A 19,448-nucleotide genomic window follows, 5' to 3' on the forward strand; every position below is an offset into this window, starting at 1 on the left:
TCTTTTAAGTGATATTTGGAAAGGGAAGAACAGGAAGGGAATAACAGTTTTCCATTATTGTCATCTGATAGTAATGGAGTTGCCCTATAGTTTTTTGGGTAAGCATCAAGATACTTCAAGAGGGATGGGTTTCTTTTTCATTTATTTGTTTGATTTCCTAATACAAAAAGATATATATCTTATAATAAGTATTTCTTTTTTTTTGGTTTGTGAAGAGGTCAGTTAAAATCCTCGCCTGATCGCTAACCGTGGTGCGATTGTTAGCAAAGGGACGTGGTTCAATCCTAACAGTTTTTCAAGGTTGATTTATACCCTCTCAGTAATGTTTCTCTAAATAGTTTCACGAAAAAATTTTCGAACTTGGCTATAAGAAGGAGGCCCCTTGTCAATGAGCTTAACTTGGAATCGGACATCACAAGGAAGAAGTTCACCAGCTGTGATATCATCACAATAGAATGAATATTGAGCCTAAAATATCTGGCTGTCACTATACAAGGGTCGCCTTTTTTATTCCGGGATTAGTATATAAAAACAAATATTAATTATCGAAAATCGCTTTATTGTTTTCAAAATATTCCCTATTAAGATTTTTAAATGTTTGCATGCACTTCTACCACTCTGATTGAGGTACCCCCAAAAATATTCATGCTGAACAAATCAATTGCTTTTTCAGGTGTCGCAAAACGTTGAGCTCTCATATTATTTTTAGGTACGGGAATAAAAAAGAAGTCATTCTGTCTGTAAGGACTATACGGTTAATAATCCATCAAATCGATGTTTGGAGTGTTCAAAAATTCAGATGTTTGAGCCGGTGTGCTAGAGGTCGCATAGTCATGGTGAAGAGATATCCGTCTTCGGCGGTTAGTCTTCCTGCACACTCAAAAAAAAAAAAAAATCGCTTCTGTAACATATACCCCGAACACATTTTGCTTCAAGCATATATATTTTCGGGATTGGTCCAAACAAAATATTGTTTGTATAGTATGTTTCACCTTAGGGCATACACTGGTAGTAAAAAAATTTAATGAAATTTTCTTTGTGTGGATATATTTTTAAGGCGCCAATTGGTTACTTTCATTATTTTACTTGCAGCATACTCTCTAGGTCTCTCTTTCTAAACACATATATGTTTATAGGCTATTTTCAAATTAATATATGTTTGCATCTATGCATATTATATTTACAAACATTTTATGTCCCAAACATATTAACATACATGTCCCAAACATGTTATGTTAGTTTATGAACATTATATGCTTGCACTTGAAAATATTGTGTTAAAAAATTAGAGTTCCAAACACATAATTTTTACACCCAAACATATGAAAAACAGTCTGTTTTGTCCGTGTGATTTCATGGAAGACAACTGACAAGCAAATGTTATGTACCAAACATGTTATGTTAGTTTATGAACATTATATGCTTGCACTTGAAAATATTGTGTTAAAAATTAGAGTTTCAAACATCTAATATTTACACCCAAACATATGAAAAACAGTCTTTTTTGTCCGTGTGATTTCTTGGAAGACAACTGACAAGCAAAGGTTATGTACCATGCACAATTGACTGTTCTATGTTGTTCTAGTGGTACGATTGCGACATGTCCAGTTTTCTGGAAAAACAGGCCATCATTCCCTTGGAAGTGCCTCATGCGCGAACAAATTTTATTCGATTTGGCATCTTGAAACACCCATACAGTTGACTACTGTTTCTTGTCGGGCTCATACGACTAAATTGACGATTCATCATCTGTTACGATGTCCTTCGTCTGGTATTCGATGATGACCAAAATCCCAGAAACATCACTTTTCCGGTCTATGAGACAGTCTAACACATCTAAGAAGCACAATCACCGGGATCATGACCACGGTTGCCACAGTTGGTAGAATTCTACCAAATGGTAGATTTTTTAATGTTTGGTAGAATCCTTGATGTTTTTTGGTAGATTGTGCAAAATATTCCTCTCCAACTAAGAGGTACTTAAATGGCATATAGGAATAAAATTTTGACAACATTTTCTATAGAAATAAAATTTGGATAAAATTTTTTATAGAAATAAAATTTGGACCAAATTTTCTAAAGAAATAAAATTTTGACAAAATTTTCTCAGTCTGAGACATCTTTGAAGCACATGCACCGGGTTGCCATAGTTGGAAGAGTTCTACCAAAAATGGTAGATTTTTACTGTTTGGTAGAATACTTGATATTTTGGTAGACTACACGCAGAGAAGGAATATGATCACCTCAACCATATTTCAAGAGCAAAATGTTATTTTTGGATGGTGACCATGTAACATGTTTATGGCAAAAATGTTCTTTTCTCGCCAAAAATAATATGCTTGCCGAAATCAGACACACAATCTCCGAGAAAATAACATGGTTGCGACAAACATGTTACATGGTCACCATTCAAAAATAACATTTTGCTCTTGAAACATGGTTGAGGTGATCATATTCCTTCTCTGGGTGTATGAAAATATTCCTCTCCAACTAGTATATATAAATAAAATTTTGATAAAATTTTCTATAGAAATAAAAATTGGACAAAATTTTCTATAGAAATAAAAATTGAAAAAAATTCTCTATAGAAATAAAATCCTGAGAAAATTTTCTATAGAAAAAAAATTTTCACAAAATTTTCAATAGAAATAAAATTTTGACAAAATTTTCTACAGAAATAAAATTTGGAAAAAAATTTCTATAGAAATAAAATTTTGACAAAATTTTCTATAAAAATAATATTTTGACAAAATTTTCTATAGAAATAAAGTTTGGACAAAATTTTCTATAGAAACATAATTTGGACCAAATTTTCTAAAGAAATAAAATTTTGACAAAATTTTCTGAGTCTGAGACATCTTTGAAGCACATCACCGGGTTGCCACAGTTGGTAGAGTTCTACGAAAAATGGTAGATTTTACTGTTTGGTAGAATACTTGATGTTTTGGTAGACTGTGAAAATATTCCTCTCCAACTAAGAGATACTTAAATGGCATATATGGAATACAATTTTGACAAAATTTTCTATAGAAATAAAATTTGGATAACATTTTTTATAGAAATAAAATTTGGACCAAATTTTCTAAAGAAATAAAATTTTCACAAAATTTTCTGAGTCTGAGATATCTTTGAAGCACATGCACAGGGTTGCCGCAGTTTAGAAAGTTCTACCAAAAATGGTAGATTTTTACTGTTTGGTAGAATACTTGATGTTTTGGTAGACAATGAAAATATTCCTCTCCAACTAATATATATATAAATAAAATTTTGATAAAATTTTCTATAGAAATAAAAATTGGAGAAAATTTTCTATAGAAATAAAATCTTGAGAAAATTTTCTATAGAAATAAAATCTTGAGAAAATTTTCTATAGAAATAAAATCTTGAGAAAATTTTCTATAGAAATAAAATTTTCAGAAAAATTTTGTACAGAAATAAAATTTAAAAAAAAAATTCTATAGAAATAAAATTTGGAAAAAGATTTCTATAGAAATAAAATTTGGAAAAAAATTTCAATAGAAATAAAATTTGGAAAAAAATTTCTATAGAAATAAAATTTTGACAAAATTTTCTATACAATTAAAATTTTGACAAAATTTTCTATAGAAATAAAGTTTGGACAACATTTTCTAAAGAAATACAATTTTGACAAAATTTTCTGAGTCTGAGACATCTTTGAAGCACATGCACCGGGTTGCCACAGTTGGTAGAGTTCTACCAAAAATGGTAGATTTTTACTGTTTGGTAGAATACTTGATGTTTTGGTGGACTATGAAAATATTCCTCTCCAAATAATATATATAAATAAAATTTTGATAAAATTTTCTATAGAAATAAAAATTGGACAAAATTTTCTATAGAAATAAAAATTGGACAAATTTTTCTATAGAAATAAAATTTTCAGAAAAATTTTGTACAGAAATAAAATTTAAAAAAAATTCTATAGAAATAAAATTTTGACAAAATTTTCAATAGAAATAAAATTTGGAAAAAAATTTCTATAGAAATAAAATTTTGACAAAATTTTCTATAAAATTAAAATTTTGATAAAATTGTCTATAGAAATAAAGTTTGGACAAAATTTTCTATAGAAATAAAATTTGGACCAAATTTTCTAAAGAAATAAAATTTTGACAAAATTTTCTGAGTCTGAGACATCTTTGAAGCACATGAACCGGGTTGCTACAGTTGGTAGAGTTCTACCAAAAATGGTAGATTTTTACTGTTTGGTAGAATACTTGATGTTTTGGTAGACTGTGAAAATATTCCTCTCCAACTAATATATAATATTATAAATTCAAAATCTTCAAATTCAGAATCTTCTAATCTCAATACGAAAAAAACATTAAATTTAACTTCGGTAAGTGTATCATTTGAATCTGTCTTCTTTAGTAAAATCCACCAGTAATTACATATATTTTAAAGTAATTCGATGAAACTATTATATTTGATTCATAGTGATGGGTATTTAAGATTCGGCCCGGCCGAACTTACTGCCGTATATATTTCTTCTCACTGCTTTAGGGTATCTTATATTCGCCTATTGCCTTTTAAAATCAAAGAATGTGGAGCTTATCGATATTGGAAATCCCATAACCATTTGTGCCACTTATAATGTGTGCATTCATTCTCTGACTGCAACTTCAAGTGCATCATCATGTATTTCGGGGCTATACTTGCTCAAGTATTTCCGAATTCATTTCGGTGGCAAGTTCATTTTCTCCTTTTGGACAATGAGTACATTTCTCCCCGCTTTACTTCTCTAGCGTATGGTCACAAATTTTCTTGCAGCCTAAAAGTTCCTACCTTATTCTTTTCTTGTATTACCAATTGTTTATTGTTTCTAAGAGTTGTTTTTTTGTTGTTGTTTGGGTTGTTATTTTGAATACGCTCGTAAATAATTGATGGCTTATAACCTAATAACGGTGTACTTAACTCTAAACCACTTCACTTGAAGTATCCACGTAGATGCCGATGTCAATGCTCAAGATGTTCCTGACCACGACAATGTTATGAATAAATGCGTAACTTTTCATTTATGGGCAAAGAGGTTTCTCCCCATTTTAAGAACAGGAATTTGGGTTTGAAAATATTCTTTGTCTTCATTTTTGCTAAAAAGAAATTGACAATAGACAGGAGATTTTTTTAATGAAATTTTCTTTGAGGAAATTTTAGCGATAAAACTATGTGATTGGCAAAGCTTAAAAGTAATAAAGGATGAATACCTGGACTAAAAAATATTAAATACATTTTTAAAAGAGAAACTCGGAAGTGATAGTATCAAGCACTTTCGTCAACTCAAAAAATTATTGATCCAATGAAAAATTTCCAAATTTCGAGAAAGTGCAAAATTGGAAAATGTTTAAAACAATTGCACAAGAAGTTTCATATTTTTATGTTAGCCTGATATTTATGTAGGCTTGTTTAATATCCAAAAAAGAATAATTCTCGTATGTAATTTCCATAAGAAGTTAGCATATGAAACCCAAAATGAATCATCATCTCCCCCCGCCAGATCTATACTAAAGACTATGGAAATTCGAATTAGCCAGCGATGAAACATGCGTATAGTCAGGGTTGCGTATATTGGTATCTGACAACTTCTTTCAATACTAATAAAGAACATCTCGAAAAGTATTTGGAATGTTTTGGCTTGGTGTCATACGTGCCAAAAATAATCTATCGAAATTTGAAGAACATTTTACCACAAATCTACCCTATTTAAAAATCTTATTTTGAAGCAGTTGATCATAATTTTGTGGCTAGATACAAAAATGTTTTTTTCTTCGTAAGTCTATTTCAGTATTTGCAATATTACATATTATGATCTCTCCTATTAGTAAACATTTTTGGGTGTGTAAATATCCCTTGAATGGCATATGTGTCGAATTTTATTTTTTTGACGATGTTAGCTTGCACCAACAAAGGAATGTTACTACTTCTTCAAACAAAGAAACCGAACTTACAATGGACATTGAAATAAAAATTTTTATAAAGAAAATTTATAGAAATTTTTGTCAACATTTTATTTCTATAGAAAATTTTGTTAAAATGTTATTTCTATAGAAAATTTTGTCAAACTTTTATTTCTATAGAAAATTTTGTCAAAATTTTATTTCTATAGAAAATTTTGTCAAAATTTTATTTCTATAGAAAATTTTGTCAAAATTTTATTTCTATAAAAAATTTTGTCAAAATTTCATTTCTATAGAAATTTTTCTCAAAATTTTATTTTTATACAAAATTTTCTCAAAATTTTATTTCTATAGAAAATTTTCTCAAAATTTTATTTCTATAGAAAATTTTCTAAAAATGTTATTTCTATAGAAAATTTTCTTAAAAATTTTATTTCTATAGAAAATTTTCTCAAAATTTCATTTCTATAGAAAATTTTGTCAAAATTTCATTTCTATACAAAATGTTTTCAAAATTTTATTTCTATATAGAAAATGTTGCTAGAATTTTATTTTATAGAAAATTTGCTCAAAATTTTATTTCTATAGAAAATTTTGTTAAAATTGTATTTCTATTGAAAATTTTGTCAAAAATTTATTTCTATAGAAAATTTTGTAAAAATTTTATTTCTATAGAAAATTTTGTCAAAATTTTATTTCTATAGAAAATTTTGTCAAAATTTTATTTCTATAGAAACTTTTTTCAAAATTTCATTTCTATAGAAAATTTTGTCAAAATTTTATTTCTATAGAAAATTTTGTCAAAACTTTATTTCTATAGAAAATTTTGTCAAAATTTTATTTCTATAGAAAATTTTGTCAAAATGTTATTTCTATAGAAAATTTTGTCAAAATTTTATTTCTATAGACAATTTGTTCAAAATTTTATTTCTATAGAAAATTTTGTCAAAACTGTATTTCTATAGAATATTTTGTCAAAATTTTATTTCTATAGAAAATTTTGTCAAAATTTTATTTCTATAGAAAATTTTGTCAAAATTTTATTTCTGTAGAGAACTTTGTCAAAATTTTATTTCTATAGAAAATTTTGTCAAAATTTTATTTCTGTAGAGAATTTTGTCAAAATTTTATTTCTATAGAAAATTTTGTCAAAATTTTATTTCTATAGAAAATTTTGTCAAAATTTTATTTCTGTAGAAAATTTTGTCAAAATTTTATTTCAATAGAAAATTTTGCCAAATAGTATTTCTATAGGAAATTTTGTCAAGATTTTATTTCTGTAGAGAATTTTGTCAAAATTTTATTTCTATAGAAAATTTTATCAAAATTTTATTTCTATAGAGAATTTTGTCAAAATTTTATTTCTATCGAAAATTTATTTAAAATTTTGCCAAAATTTTGTTTCTATAGAAAATTGTGTCAAAATTTTATTTCTATAGGAATTTTGTCGAAATTTTTGTTTCTGTAGAAATTTATTTCTCAATTTTATTTCTATACAAAATTTTGTCAAAATTTTATTTTCTTATTCCCATATACATATATTTAAATTTGATCCGATCTGTGCAAACTTTGTTAGACCAAATCTATAGACATGAAATTTAAGTTGGTTAACGCCCTCGTGTGGAGTACAATGTTAGGAATGAAATATGGGAAATATTTAAGTCATTTTTAGGTATCTTCGCAAACTTACATATATGGTGTATCAGTCGCTAGAGATGTATTAGAGTTCTTCCTAATTCTCGTAATTTTTATAAGTTTTCGGCTTTTACAAACAGTAATGCTGGTGACATTTCTTAGTGATTCAAAGCATCTCTAAGATGTTTCTCCCTAATGTGAAGCACCGTTCGGCTATAAAAAAGGGATCCAAAAAGTCCTTAGACTACGGCGAAGAGTTAATTTCTAAACTCACAATTACAATATATTACTCTAACATACTCTATTTCTGATATGAGTTTGGTTTATAAGTTCTCCTAGTTTGCCGAAATAAATTTAAAAACAACTCTGTATGGGCAATATCTTCTATATGTAAATTTAGAAAGTATCCATAGTAGTTTAATCATTAATATGAAATCTTAAAAACCCTATTTCCTCATACATAATAAATTAGTTAAGCAATGCAATTTACCCTTTCACATCACCCTGAATGTAATCTTTTCAATTGCATTTTGAATAGAATAGACCACCCAGTTTAATGGTAATAATTATACATGAATTTAAAAAACTGTTATTAAAAATTTGTCATGAAAATCACATCAATTGCCAAATAAAGAAAGGAAGAGGAAAAATAAACTCCCTACTAGACCTTTAACAACTCCCAAAACTAAAATCACAAATGGAAATGACAACAGAGAAAAAAGAGTATCGGCATTAGAATTGATATGCAAATTAAAGGAAACCAACCAATGACTGAATGCATTGACATACGCGAAGCTCTATACAGAGATAGGTGTGGGTTCATGCAAATGTTCAAAAACACAAACAAATTATAATTTTTATTATGGAATACACTGCAATACGTTTTAATATGTAAGGGTTAACTGATTATAGAGACTGATATAAGATATTTACATCACTAAAGCGACGAATTTATTTCATTCAAATGTAACGGATCAACGTCCAATAAAATTGTTCCCATATTTTCTTATGCATTGAGAATGAGAGATATCTCTTTTAGAAATTCCCAGTAAAAATTCCCAATACGAAATAATCTTGGATTTAGGTTAGGTATAGTGCCAAGCAATGACTTCAGGTTCACTTACACTATTCAGTCCATTGTGATACCAAACTGGTGAACTTCTGCCTTGTCATTGATTGCTGTCCGATTCCATGTTTAGCTCAATATGAAGGGAACTCCTTTTTTATAGCCGATTCCGAACGGTGTTTCACATTACAGTTGCAAAGCGAAGCTTTGAAATACTTACAAATCTCACCAGCATTACAGAGATGGACATGCTAAAAATTGCACCACGGAAATCGGATGTATAGTACGTGAATTGGTCATGCAATCGTAAGTCGTTACTCTCATGCATACAGTATGGAGGTAATTCGCATAATATCTTTGCTTTTATTCCTATTTTGATCACTGTAGTCTCCAACTGCAAGAATCATATCCAAGGTTTCACAAAGTTGATTTCGTCATAGCTGCTGGAGTGAACTACACAAAAAACTAGACGCCCAAATATCGGTGACAACAGCAAAATGCCACGACATCACAACGAAAAAAAAAAAAATAGCGCGACAAACCTGTCAATCCCAAAAGGAATAAATAAATAAACAAACCAACCAACAAAAAAGTAAGAAGAAATAAAAAGAAAAAAACGGAAAATGTTTTGGTGAACTACGAACTCTTTTAGTTTTCGGCTTCTTTTCCTTCAATTTGAATTTTGATTTTGCTTGGGATAACTTTTCGGGCAATATTTAAATGCAATTACATTCTACAGTGGGTTGGGTGCTGAGAAAAAATAAAAATTAAAATATAAAGGATGATTAGGCGTTAGTGAAGATTATGTTGGGAGGGCTAGCTATTAGAGCGATCAAAACCGGTGGACCGGTTTATCTTTTTACACCGATTTCGGTTTGGTCGATAAGCCTTTTTCCAATAGAACAGTAGTTTTCAAGCCAAAACAGGATTTCGGTAGTGTATACTTTTTATCCAGCTTTTCCAAATTTAGATGTGAAAAATAGCGTTGGTGATCTTTTTAAGTTGAGTAGGATAGAACCCAAGAATTTTGGAATGTCATGGCCAGTGTCGGTTTGTGTGAATGAATGACCTTTTGACCGACTGAGAATCGCTAGAAGATTCGATCTAACTTACGTTCTCTGTCCCTCAATCCTTATTACATTACAATGGACTGAAAATAGAGTCTGGACTGACAATATACCTAGCCTAATCTAATCATACACGCAGAAAAGGAATATGATCACCTCAAACATGTTTCAAGAGCAAAATGTTATTTTTGTATGGTGAACATGTTTGTCACTAAAATGTTATTTTCTCGTCAACTATAACCTACTTGCCGAAATCAGATACATGATTTCCGAGAAAACAACATGGTAGCGAAAACCATGTTACATGGTCACCACCCAAAAATAACATTTTGCTCTTAAAACATGTTTGAAGTGATCATATTCCTTCTCTGGGTGTACCTAATGATTCGCCTGTTCCCTATATATATATCCACGGTTTTAGTTGTGAACTACATCTCTAATGCCGTGCCGATTAGACTATCCTAACTTAGTCGGGATAAGTCTTCTCAGTTAGTGCCCAACTTTTGCGAGCTTCCTTGCCAATCACCGATTGAAGATACGCATGTTAGTTGAGACCGTAGGTAGTTCAAAAGATCACAAAAAATTTTTTTGATCCCCTGGTACTGCCCATAGATCAAGGAATAGTCTATACATTGGAGTGCTCCAGGCGAACGTGTGCCGAAGAAGACGAACGTTGTCTCATTGGCAGGTGTTAGTCAGCCCTTCCAAGCATGTTGGGTATCTTCTTGTCTTTGACGAGCCATAGAATGGGGCGCTGTTCAATCAGTCTGTATTGCAGTAGTGAACATCCCATCATGAAACTCATTTTCGGTTCAGGGTCTGTCATGCAGGGTTATGTAAAGGGTGGTTAAAATTTCAAGGGCCGACGTTGATTTTGAACAAAACACAAACTATTTAGGAAATTATTGTAATTTTATTTTATTATGATATATTGGTATTACTCAATTATATATGGAACAAAATATCGGCCAAATGGGCGCCGCGACCTCGGTGGCACACTTTCATCCGATGGTCCAAATTTTCGATGACGCTGAGGCATAATGGAGGTTCTATGCCGTTAATGTGCCGAATTATCTCATCCTTTAGCTCTTGAATTGTTGCTGGCTTATCGACTTACACCTTTTCTTTCAAATAACCCCAAAGAAAAAAGTCCAACGGTGTCAAATCACATGATCTTGGCGGCCAATTTACATCGCCATTACGTGAGATAACACGGCCATTGAATTTGTTGCGCAAAAGAGCCATTGTTTCGTTAGCTGTGTGTCAAGTGGCACCGTCCTGCTTAAACCACATATCGTCCACATCCATATCTTCCAATTCGGGCCATAAAAAGTTGGTTATCATCTCACGATAGCGAACACCATTCACGGTAACTGCCTGACCGGCCTCATTTTGGAAAAAATACGGCCCGATGATGCCGCCAGCCCATAAACCGCACCAAACAGTCAATCTTTGTGGGTGCATTGGTTTTTCGACAATCACTCTTGGATTCTCATTCGCCCAAATGCGGCAATTCTGTTTATTGACGAATCCAATGATGCCTCATCAGTGCCTCATCACTGAAGATGATTTTCTTCGAAAATTGATCATCCAATGTTGCCATTTCTTGGAACCATTTAACACGTTGCTGGATTGTGTATCTCTCCATAGTTCAAATTGAGTAAGTCTGATATAGAGAAATGTCAAATAAAATTCGGAAAAAACTTGGCGTTTAGGTGTGGTTCACATTCAACAACGGCCCTTACAATTTAACCACCATTTATAAGCCTTCGGTGTCTTTTACCCAGCTTTTCCAAGTTTAGTTTAAAAGTCAGTCTTGCTACTTGCCCGTTGTGTCATGGACACGAATCTCTTTACAATCCACTTTTCTTTGCAATGGTGCAGGGAGATCCCATTCCCTCGGTCCAACAATGCTTTCAAAATTTCCATTGATACCTCCCCGATTGTTATCTACTGATTAGGCATTGTCGGGCGAGGGTCGTATTTAGATTGGTCAAAATTTGTGAATACCGCGCGGCACTTTTGTTGGGAGCCTTCATGGGGCCTTCAATGGTTAGCTTGCAAGTTTTTCAGTGGTACTTTATCTCGCCAGGGTGGCTCTATTCGTAGTGTGAAGATCTTTTGTCATTGAGCCAAACAAGAAATCAGGCAGCTCTCATTGTTAGTACTCTGATGGGTGATTGCTTGGTAATACCGGCAGACATTTTAGTAGAGAACCTCCATGGGCCAGTGGTTAGCTTGCGAGATTTTCATCGGTGCTTTATCTCCCCTCAGCAATGTTGGCGATATTTCTGAGTGTTTCAAATCTTTTCGAACTTAACATAATCTGCTAGAAGTTCCAGTATACTTTCCTTCTGTTCAGACGAGCTCATCTGTAGAATCCTCGGAGCACCTTCAAAATGTTACATATCTCTCCTGTTAACCCGGATTTATCTTCGGAAGATTTAAATTTTGTGCAAATATTTCCCCGAGATTTCTTTGACGTTCCACTGTCTAACGGTATTACAGGAAATTAAGTTGCCATACGAATTTAAAATTAACCAAAAACTATCCCAGAGAAAACCTAAAGGGTGGTGTATGTACTGCAGCTTGTAAATTCATATTCGTTCCCTGTACAACAGCTTCTTGGTACCATTGGAGAACCGTGGTAACATTAGCAAAAGGAGTTGAAATGTTGTCGATTGTGTCGCTAAGACGTTACCATGACATGTGGGTGGCGCTTTGTTATGGTCCTATTTCATTCGGTGTGATGATGATAGCAAGCCGTGCTGATAATGATGATGATGATGGAAATCAAATGAATCTCAAAGCAAATAGGCGACAAACCAAGGAATACACTACTCCTCGAGCAAACATTCACTCAACTCATGGCTTTGTGGCCACATAGATGGTGACTGTTTTTTTTTTGGGTTCTTTTTCCTTCACCCATTGAATTCATCCGAAATGGTATCGCATAGATATTTACATGGGAATCAAAGCGACAAAAAGACACAACTGCCAAAGTTTGATATATCTCCAAGCAAGGGGCGTTATTGTATATGAATAAGGAGATATCCAGGGACTTTTTCGACCGGGGATGTGGGGGAATGAAGAAATATAATGCAAAACACCAAAACCCGGTTGTTTTCTGTCTGTAGCGATGATGTGTTGTTGCTGTGGTTGAAATTGCATTAAGCTTAGCCATGGCATATGTTCCTATTCCCATGGTACTAATGAAATGTTAAATTTGGCGTAACTGGAACAAGTGGAGAGAACCTCCATATTATAACTCCCCCCAAAAAAACCATAACCATTGTAGCCATAGTCATCCCCATCTCCATAGAAATGGAGAAAAATTCAAATCGAAATTCAAACTCCACACCAAACAATGACCATAAAGAAATTTAATGCAAATTTACAATTTTGTCGCTTTGTTTTGAATTTCCTATAAAAATTGAATGGTGGCCGGTTGTTGGGCCCATAGCTTAGCTCTATGATGACGATGATGGGCTTAAAGTAACGGTGCTGGTATTTGATGGTGATTTTATACACATGATTCCTGACGGTATGACAAACGAAAACCACGTCCCACATATTCTTCATCGCTGCGAAAGGGCAAAATAATTGGTCCCGCTGAGACATCTCGAACTGGTGCATTTGCGGTGAAATCTTCATTTGTGGTGCCATCGTTAAAACGTTCACCGCATAGGCGCACCTGATTGATGGCCACAAAATCATCGGGGCAATTGAAGATGCCAGCACCCGCTTGGCCATCGGGAACTAAATCATTTTCATCTGGAGAAAAACAAAACAAACAAAAAAAAAATAATTTTTAAATTTATTTAAATTCAAGGGAGGACAGGGTATTTTGTCATGATTTTGATTTGTACCTTCATTTTTATTAACTATTTGAAAATCCAATTGCTCCGAATTACTTCCGATTTGTTCCATAATGTAGTTGACACTGCACACACCTTTACCACGTTCCAGGCATATAGCATAGTTCATGTTATTCTGGAAGAAAATAATATAACCCAAATTTAAACCCTAAGAGTCCCAGTTTAACCAAAAGATTTAATTTTCATCTCATAAGGTTAAGTTTTCCCATTCTGGAGCCCCGTGTCGATCTCAGAGACACGACGTATCGGAATCATAGGATGGTGAAACTCCTACCAGAGATAAATTCTACAGTACTAAAAGAATTTCAGATGTGGATGAAAAGAACGCTATTAGAAAAAGCAATGCAAAGCAACAGCCACGGGTAAAGCAACTGGAGAGGATAAAGAGGATCAAAGTAGAATTTCTTCTACCCTACATTCGAGAGGTTCACCAATGTGGTATCACAATGGACTGAATAGTCTAAGTGAGCTTGATACATCGGGCTGCCACCTAACCTAACCTACATTCGAGAGGATGCTCTGACTCCTACTTAGACTTAAACAATGGCGTAGGGTAAATAATGTAGACGAAATTTTTCTAGTTCCTCGAAAAAACAAAAGGTCTCCAATTTTCGTACAGAGTAAAACTTTGCTACTATCCCGGGGGGAAAAACAACATCAGATAATGATATTCTTTCTCACTGCAGAAGAGTTCGGGTCTAGAGAATAAAGGACTGGATGTGGAGGTCACAGGGAAGATGAATGGGTTGGAACCCTTCTTGTCTTAAGCTTGGATAAGGTCTCCCCTTTGACCAAAATCAAAGGCATGGTTTTGGGATTTCCAGAAAACTTCATCAGTTGATGATATTCTCCCTTCCGGCAGAAGAGTTTGGGCCGAAAGTGTAAAAGACTGCGTGTGTAGGGTTTGAAGTTGTGTTAAACATAGATAAAGTATTCGTCGTGTCTTGTCATTTTTAAAGAGGGGGAAACCAAGGATTGTCGAGAAGCTCTTCGAGCATTTAACAAGACTGGCGCTGAGTTTAAGTTGTAGCATAACGAATCGTTGAAAAGCCAAAGATTGACGAGAAGCTCTTTGAGCAGTTAACAAGACAGGCACTGAGTTCAAGTTGTAGCATAAGGAATTGTTGAAAAGGAGATACAGAAAGGCGAGGTAATAAATGAATCCCAAGATATGAAATGGCAAACTGATGGATTGAATAAATAAATTAACATACACATAACATTAATGTAGGAACCTTGTGAAATCGTTGACAAATGGAATACAGGAGCTTATACAAAAAAAGCGTTGAGGTTGAGAAGAATAATCGTGGCAAAGCATATACACGAAGACGAGGTGATCTGCGGACCCTAGGAAAGAGTTTCGAAGACGTTGTGATGTTAAGAGCATCACTGCCAGCTTAAATAACCCAAATTTGCGGACAGGTGGACGGCGAGTATGAAGAACGCTCCAAGGAGGGCACTGAGATTAAGGAGGAGGACCCTCTAAGAGAGGAGATACACGAAAGTGCGGTAATGAATGAATAGAAGTGAAACGGCAATCAGCGCACTGAAGAATAGATATACATAGCATTAATTCAGGGAGCATGGATACCCTTGACAGGTGGACTGCGAGTATGAGGAATTTTCTTTCTGAAGACTTCCAAAGAGTCTACCAAAAAGGCACTGAGGGTAAGACGGAGGATAAGGAATCTTTGACAAATAAACTACAGGAAGACTACGTAATAAATGAATCTCAAAAAACCCACTTTTCCGTGTAAAACTCAGACCGAACCCCCGGTGGATGGTATGAGAAGCAGAATGGAATCTCTAAGATGAATATCGTTCATCAAGAGTCATTTCCCCGAACTGCAAACGCAAGGAGGATATTCTGTTGCAATGAGAGGTTTAGTTGCTTTGGGGTATTATCATGACCTAATGGGATATTTCCGTTGGAATGGTATGTGGACTATATAATGTGGCTCCAGAAGGATAGAAACCAAAAAATCTACCTTCGTTCCTACTGAAGATAGTGGGACGTGTAGTAGAGACCACTAAAAAGGCTGAATTTCGAAGGATATTTTGTAATATTAACATACCATATATGTTGCCAATTTATCCTCCACAACCACACCTTCAATATCATAATTGAAAGATTTCACAATGCCTTCAGGTTCTGTGTAGTATTGTAAACATCCATCAGGAGCTAAATTGTCTTCCAGCTGAAAAGATGAATATTTCTAAAATAAACCACAACGGTTTACCACCAAATCACTTACCTGTGTTATCTTCATATTGAATGTTCTAGAGCCAGTTGGAACTTTCGCAAAGATTGAGAGATAGATTTTCTGTTCTGGAGAATTACCAGCGTGAATATAAACTGTAATGGAAAATAGAAAACATATATAATAAAATTAAATCGAATTTTCTGTTGTGAAGTTGGACGAAAGAAAGTGGGGATGTGGCGCTGGCGGATATCTCAAATTTGTAGCATGGACATAATTGGTGTGATCAGCAGCCATGATTGAACAGTCGTCCGCATATGATACAATCTCTACGCCGCCAGGATGGTGGTAGAGAATAGTGCCGAGAGAACTCCCTGTTTTAAATTGCGGGGTTTTGACTTCCTTTCCCTAAATTCCACATAAGACTGGTACCCGCGCAGATAACTAAGAACTCAACGTTTGGTTCCTTGAGGGGTGGAATAGAAGAAGTTAGAGGTTGAACACTGCCGGAGATATCACCCCACCCTAGGGAACTTCTTGTTTCACTCTACAGGGTCTTGACTTTTTATCACAAAATTCCACACACGATTGGCGCCCGCATAGATAATTAAGAATCCAACGTTTGATTCCTGGCGGTTAGGGAGGTGTTTTCAAACAGTCTGACATGGCTGATGGTATCGAAAACCTTTGAAAGGTCAAGCCACACGAGGATCGTCATGTGATATGGCTCGGGCTGGTTGAGTTCTTCATTTATGTATGCTGAAATGGAACGCAAAGCTGTTGTTGTGCTACGTACTTGACGAAACCCATATTAATGGTTGATAGCAGGAAAATGCTCCAAAAGCATGGGGAGCAGTAGTGCTTCAAGCGTCTTGGCACTGGCGAAAGAAGGGAGATCCCCTTACTCGAGTATTTGAGGAGTCTGGTCAAGTCCTCAACTCCCAGTTTTCCCAGATGTTTCCACATTATCATAGAAATTCCGTCGGGGCCTATCGCCTTCGGTGGTTTCCCGCTGTTGATGACATTGGTAACCATGTGCTGATCGACTATCTTAATAATTTCTGGATTCAATTATCTTATTCTTGGATAAGCAGGGTTAGTACGACGGCGTTCATCACACTTGTTTGCGAGTCCCGTCGAGTCTGCTGGAAAGTTGGACCTGGGCAATCCGACCAGCGGGTATGAAGTGAGTGGCTGTTGCGAAAATAAACGTGGGAAGGAGACGGGAGCTCACTGTGCCTAGGTTACATTTCTTCAGGTGCTCCAACCTGGAAAGATTTTGTTTTACCTATTTAAGCTCAACCTACTGGAAAGTTGGACCTGGGCAATCCGACCAGCGGTTATGAAGCGAGTGGCTGTTGCGATGATGATGTCCCGAAATACCATCTATGAAAATAAACATGGAAAGGGGACGGGAGCTCACTGTGTCTAGGTTACATTTCTTCAGGTGCTCCAACCTCTTTTTGTAATAAAGAAAATATTTAGAATTTTATTAACATTCTTACTCACTGTGATGACCAGTATTTATTCCACATAGAGTGGGAACTACAAAATTTATATTTTGGCCGGAAACAACAAATTGATCATCTTCACAATTGCCATCGGTAGGGCGATTAAGCTTAAATAGGTAAAACAAAATCTTTAAATATTTTCTTCATTTTCCCATGTATTCAACTCACCTCAAACGTTATAAAGTCCACCCGAATTTGTTTCACACGTTTACGTAAATTCACTGTTAGAACACATATCATGGAATCACGAAAGGGTTGAGGATAATTGGGACTTTCAAAATAAGTCACTGATTGTTCTGTACTATTACCACAACCTGTTAGAACTGGAGAAAGGGGTAAAGGCCATTAAACACACACATCTGGGATGTTTTGTTCCATGCTGCAGGTTACTTACATATACAGCAAACACCCACACCATCGGCACATCTCTCCGTGGAGATGCCACCCAAAGTTTTGCATTCAAACTCATGATAGCAAGTACCTTCCATGGTGCGAATGTCACCCATATTCACTGAACACTTGGTATTGGCAAATTTAATTACTTCGAAGAGACTGAGGAAACCTTTACTCTTGGTCTTGTCTTTGGGTAAAACATTGCCATGTTTTTGGATTAAATTTACCTTGGATGGAGAACCAAAAATCAATAGATTCTTTAATTTATTGACAAGGTTAAAGGGAAAGTATCCTGGAGGTTTCATGATGGTAGTGAAAGTTGTTGATGGTTTCAGGGGTTTGGCTGTAGTCGATGTTGTTGTATTGGGCTTGTCGGTTGTTGTCGTTGTCATCATCATGTCAATGGGAAATTCCGTTGGATTTTCTGGCATATCAGTTTCCATAGGCGAAGGTGTTGCTGCAGTTGAGGGAGTCTCAGTCTCTTCATCAGGAGGTAGTGGGGGTTCTGTCATCTCAGGTTCTTCTGGTTGCATTTCTGTAATCATTGTTTCCTCTGTAGGCATTGGTGTTGTCATTGGCTGTTCCTGTTGCTTCTGGGGAAATTTATGCCAAAATAATCTAGGCATTGGATGTTCAGGACGAAATCTCAATTGATAAGGATTTTCATAGAGACGATATTGGAGCATCATTAAATTCCTAGGATGAGCAACTGTCACAGAGGTTTTCTTCATATGATCTTCCTCCTGCCATTCATCCATGTTGGTTTGATTAGTGCTTAATTTCCTTAAGGTAATAAATCTATTATGATAAAGTGAAGCTATAAATTTCTCACTGCAGATGATATGTACTACAAGAATTTGTAGAGGTAGCCACTTGAAAATGTTGAAGCAAGACATTGTTGACGGAAGTATTGCAAGCAACTGTCATTACATGAAGCTCAACATTTACCACATACCCCAGTCGAAGTAGTCTTTATGCCATCTAAGAAATTCCATTTCTTTTTCATTTATCTTAATTGGAGCATTAAGTGTCAACACCAACAAGAATCTGTATTTGGTGCAAGTTACTTCTCTTCAAGGTGCCAAGGTAACATTCACTTTTCAGAGCATCTTTTGCTTCAGAGTCATTGTGATAGTAAATTACTTTTAGTGTTTAGTGATTCATCTCTATGGTTAATAGTGCTAATGGTACAGTATGCCTGAGTGCAGCTACATTGTATGTTTATCTTAGAAATGAAGATTTTTTCCACAATTACCAACGGGGATTGCTACGAGTGTCTAAAATGTAAGCAAGATTTTTGATGAATGCTTTTGATATGTTTAGCAAGTTCTAAATTATCTTAGTATCATAAATCTTAGATCTAGAATAGTGGCAAACTAAACAGCCAATTCTTCAAATCAATCTGGCATAGGTTAGATCTGCCAACCGCAGTAGTAAAAATATATGTACGACATATTTCTTTGTAAAATTTCTATATACAGTGAAACCTCTTAAACTTAGACACTCTGAATACCGGATAGCTTCCAAAAGTGGACAATTGCCGTTAGGAGTTTGTTATATCAACACATTAATTAACCTCTCATAACGGGACACCTTCCAAATTTAGGCCACCTTGAGTGTCCACTTCTGGGAGGTTTCAATGTAGATGGTGGGTAATTAGACTATGGTGTCCACGTTCACAACCTGTCGAAGGGCAATGAAGGAAATAGCAGATATTACGTTTCGATGGCGAACTGTATTAGAATGCAAAAGAACGATCAACGATTACTCGGAATATGGGAG

The 19,448-nt window shown here is 34.5% G+C and overlaps 1 protein-coding gene across 1 annotated transcript; it reads right to left on the reverse strand.

Moving 5' to 3' along the window:
* Positions 1-13,030: 13,030 nt before the first annotated feature.
* LOC142237843 (uncharacterized) lies at positions 13,031-18,816 on the reverse strand. Its single transcript, XM_075309288.1, has 7 exons — positions 17,668-18,816; positions 17,442-17,596; positions 17,272-17,380; positions 15,817-15,917; positions 15,637-15,759; positions 13,553-13,676; positions 13,031-13,457 (listed from the first exon to the last, which is right to left on the reverse strand). Exons 1-7 carry the CDS (start codon positions 18,560-18,562, stop codon positions 13,207-13,209), a joined length of 1,758 nt encoding a protein of 585 aa, XP_075165403.1. The 5' UTR covers positions 18,563-18,816; the 3' UTR covers positions 13,031-13,206.
* Positions 18,817-19,448: the final 632 nt, after the last annotated feature.

This window comes from Haematobia irritans, chromosome 1, assembly GCF_050003625.1.
Source record: "Haematobia irritans isolate KBUSLIRL chromosome 1, ASM5000362v1, whole genome shotgun sequence".
In the NCBI taxonomy this organism is placed as follows: domain Eukaryota; kingdom Metazoa; phylum Arthropoda; class Insecta; order Diptera; family Muscidae; genus Haematobia; species Haematobia irritans.

What these genes read in the sequence shown, in the direction of transcription:
- LOC142237843 (XM_075309288.1), bottom strand. Translation starts at nt 18,562, where the DNA reads ATGTCTTGCTTCAACATTTTCAAGTGGCTACCTCTACAAATTCTTGTA. An exon ending in TGTGGGTGTTTGCTGTATAT is followed by an intron (nt 17,597 to 17,667) that starts GTAAGTAACCTG and finishes CCCTTTCTCCAG; the next exon opens with TTCTAACAGGTTGTGGTAAT. An exon ending in TCAATATGAAGATAACACAG is followed by an intron (nt 15,760 to 15,816) that starts GTAAGTGATTTG and finishes TCATCTTTTCAG; the next exon opens with CTGGAAGACAATTTAGCTCC.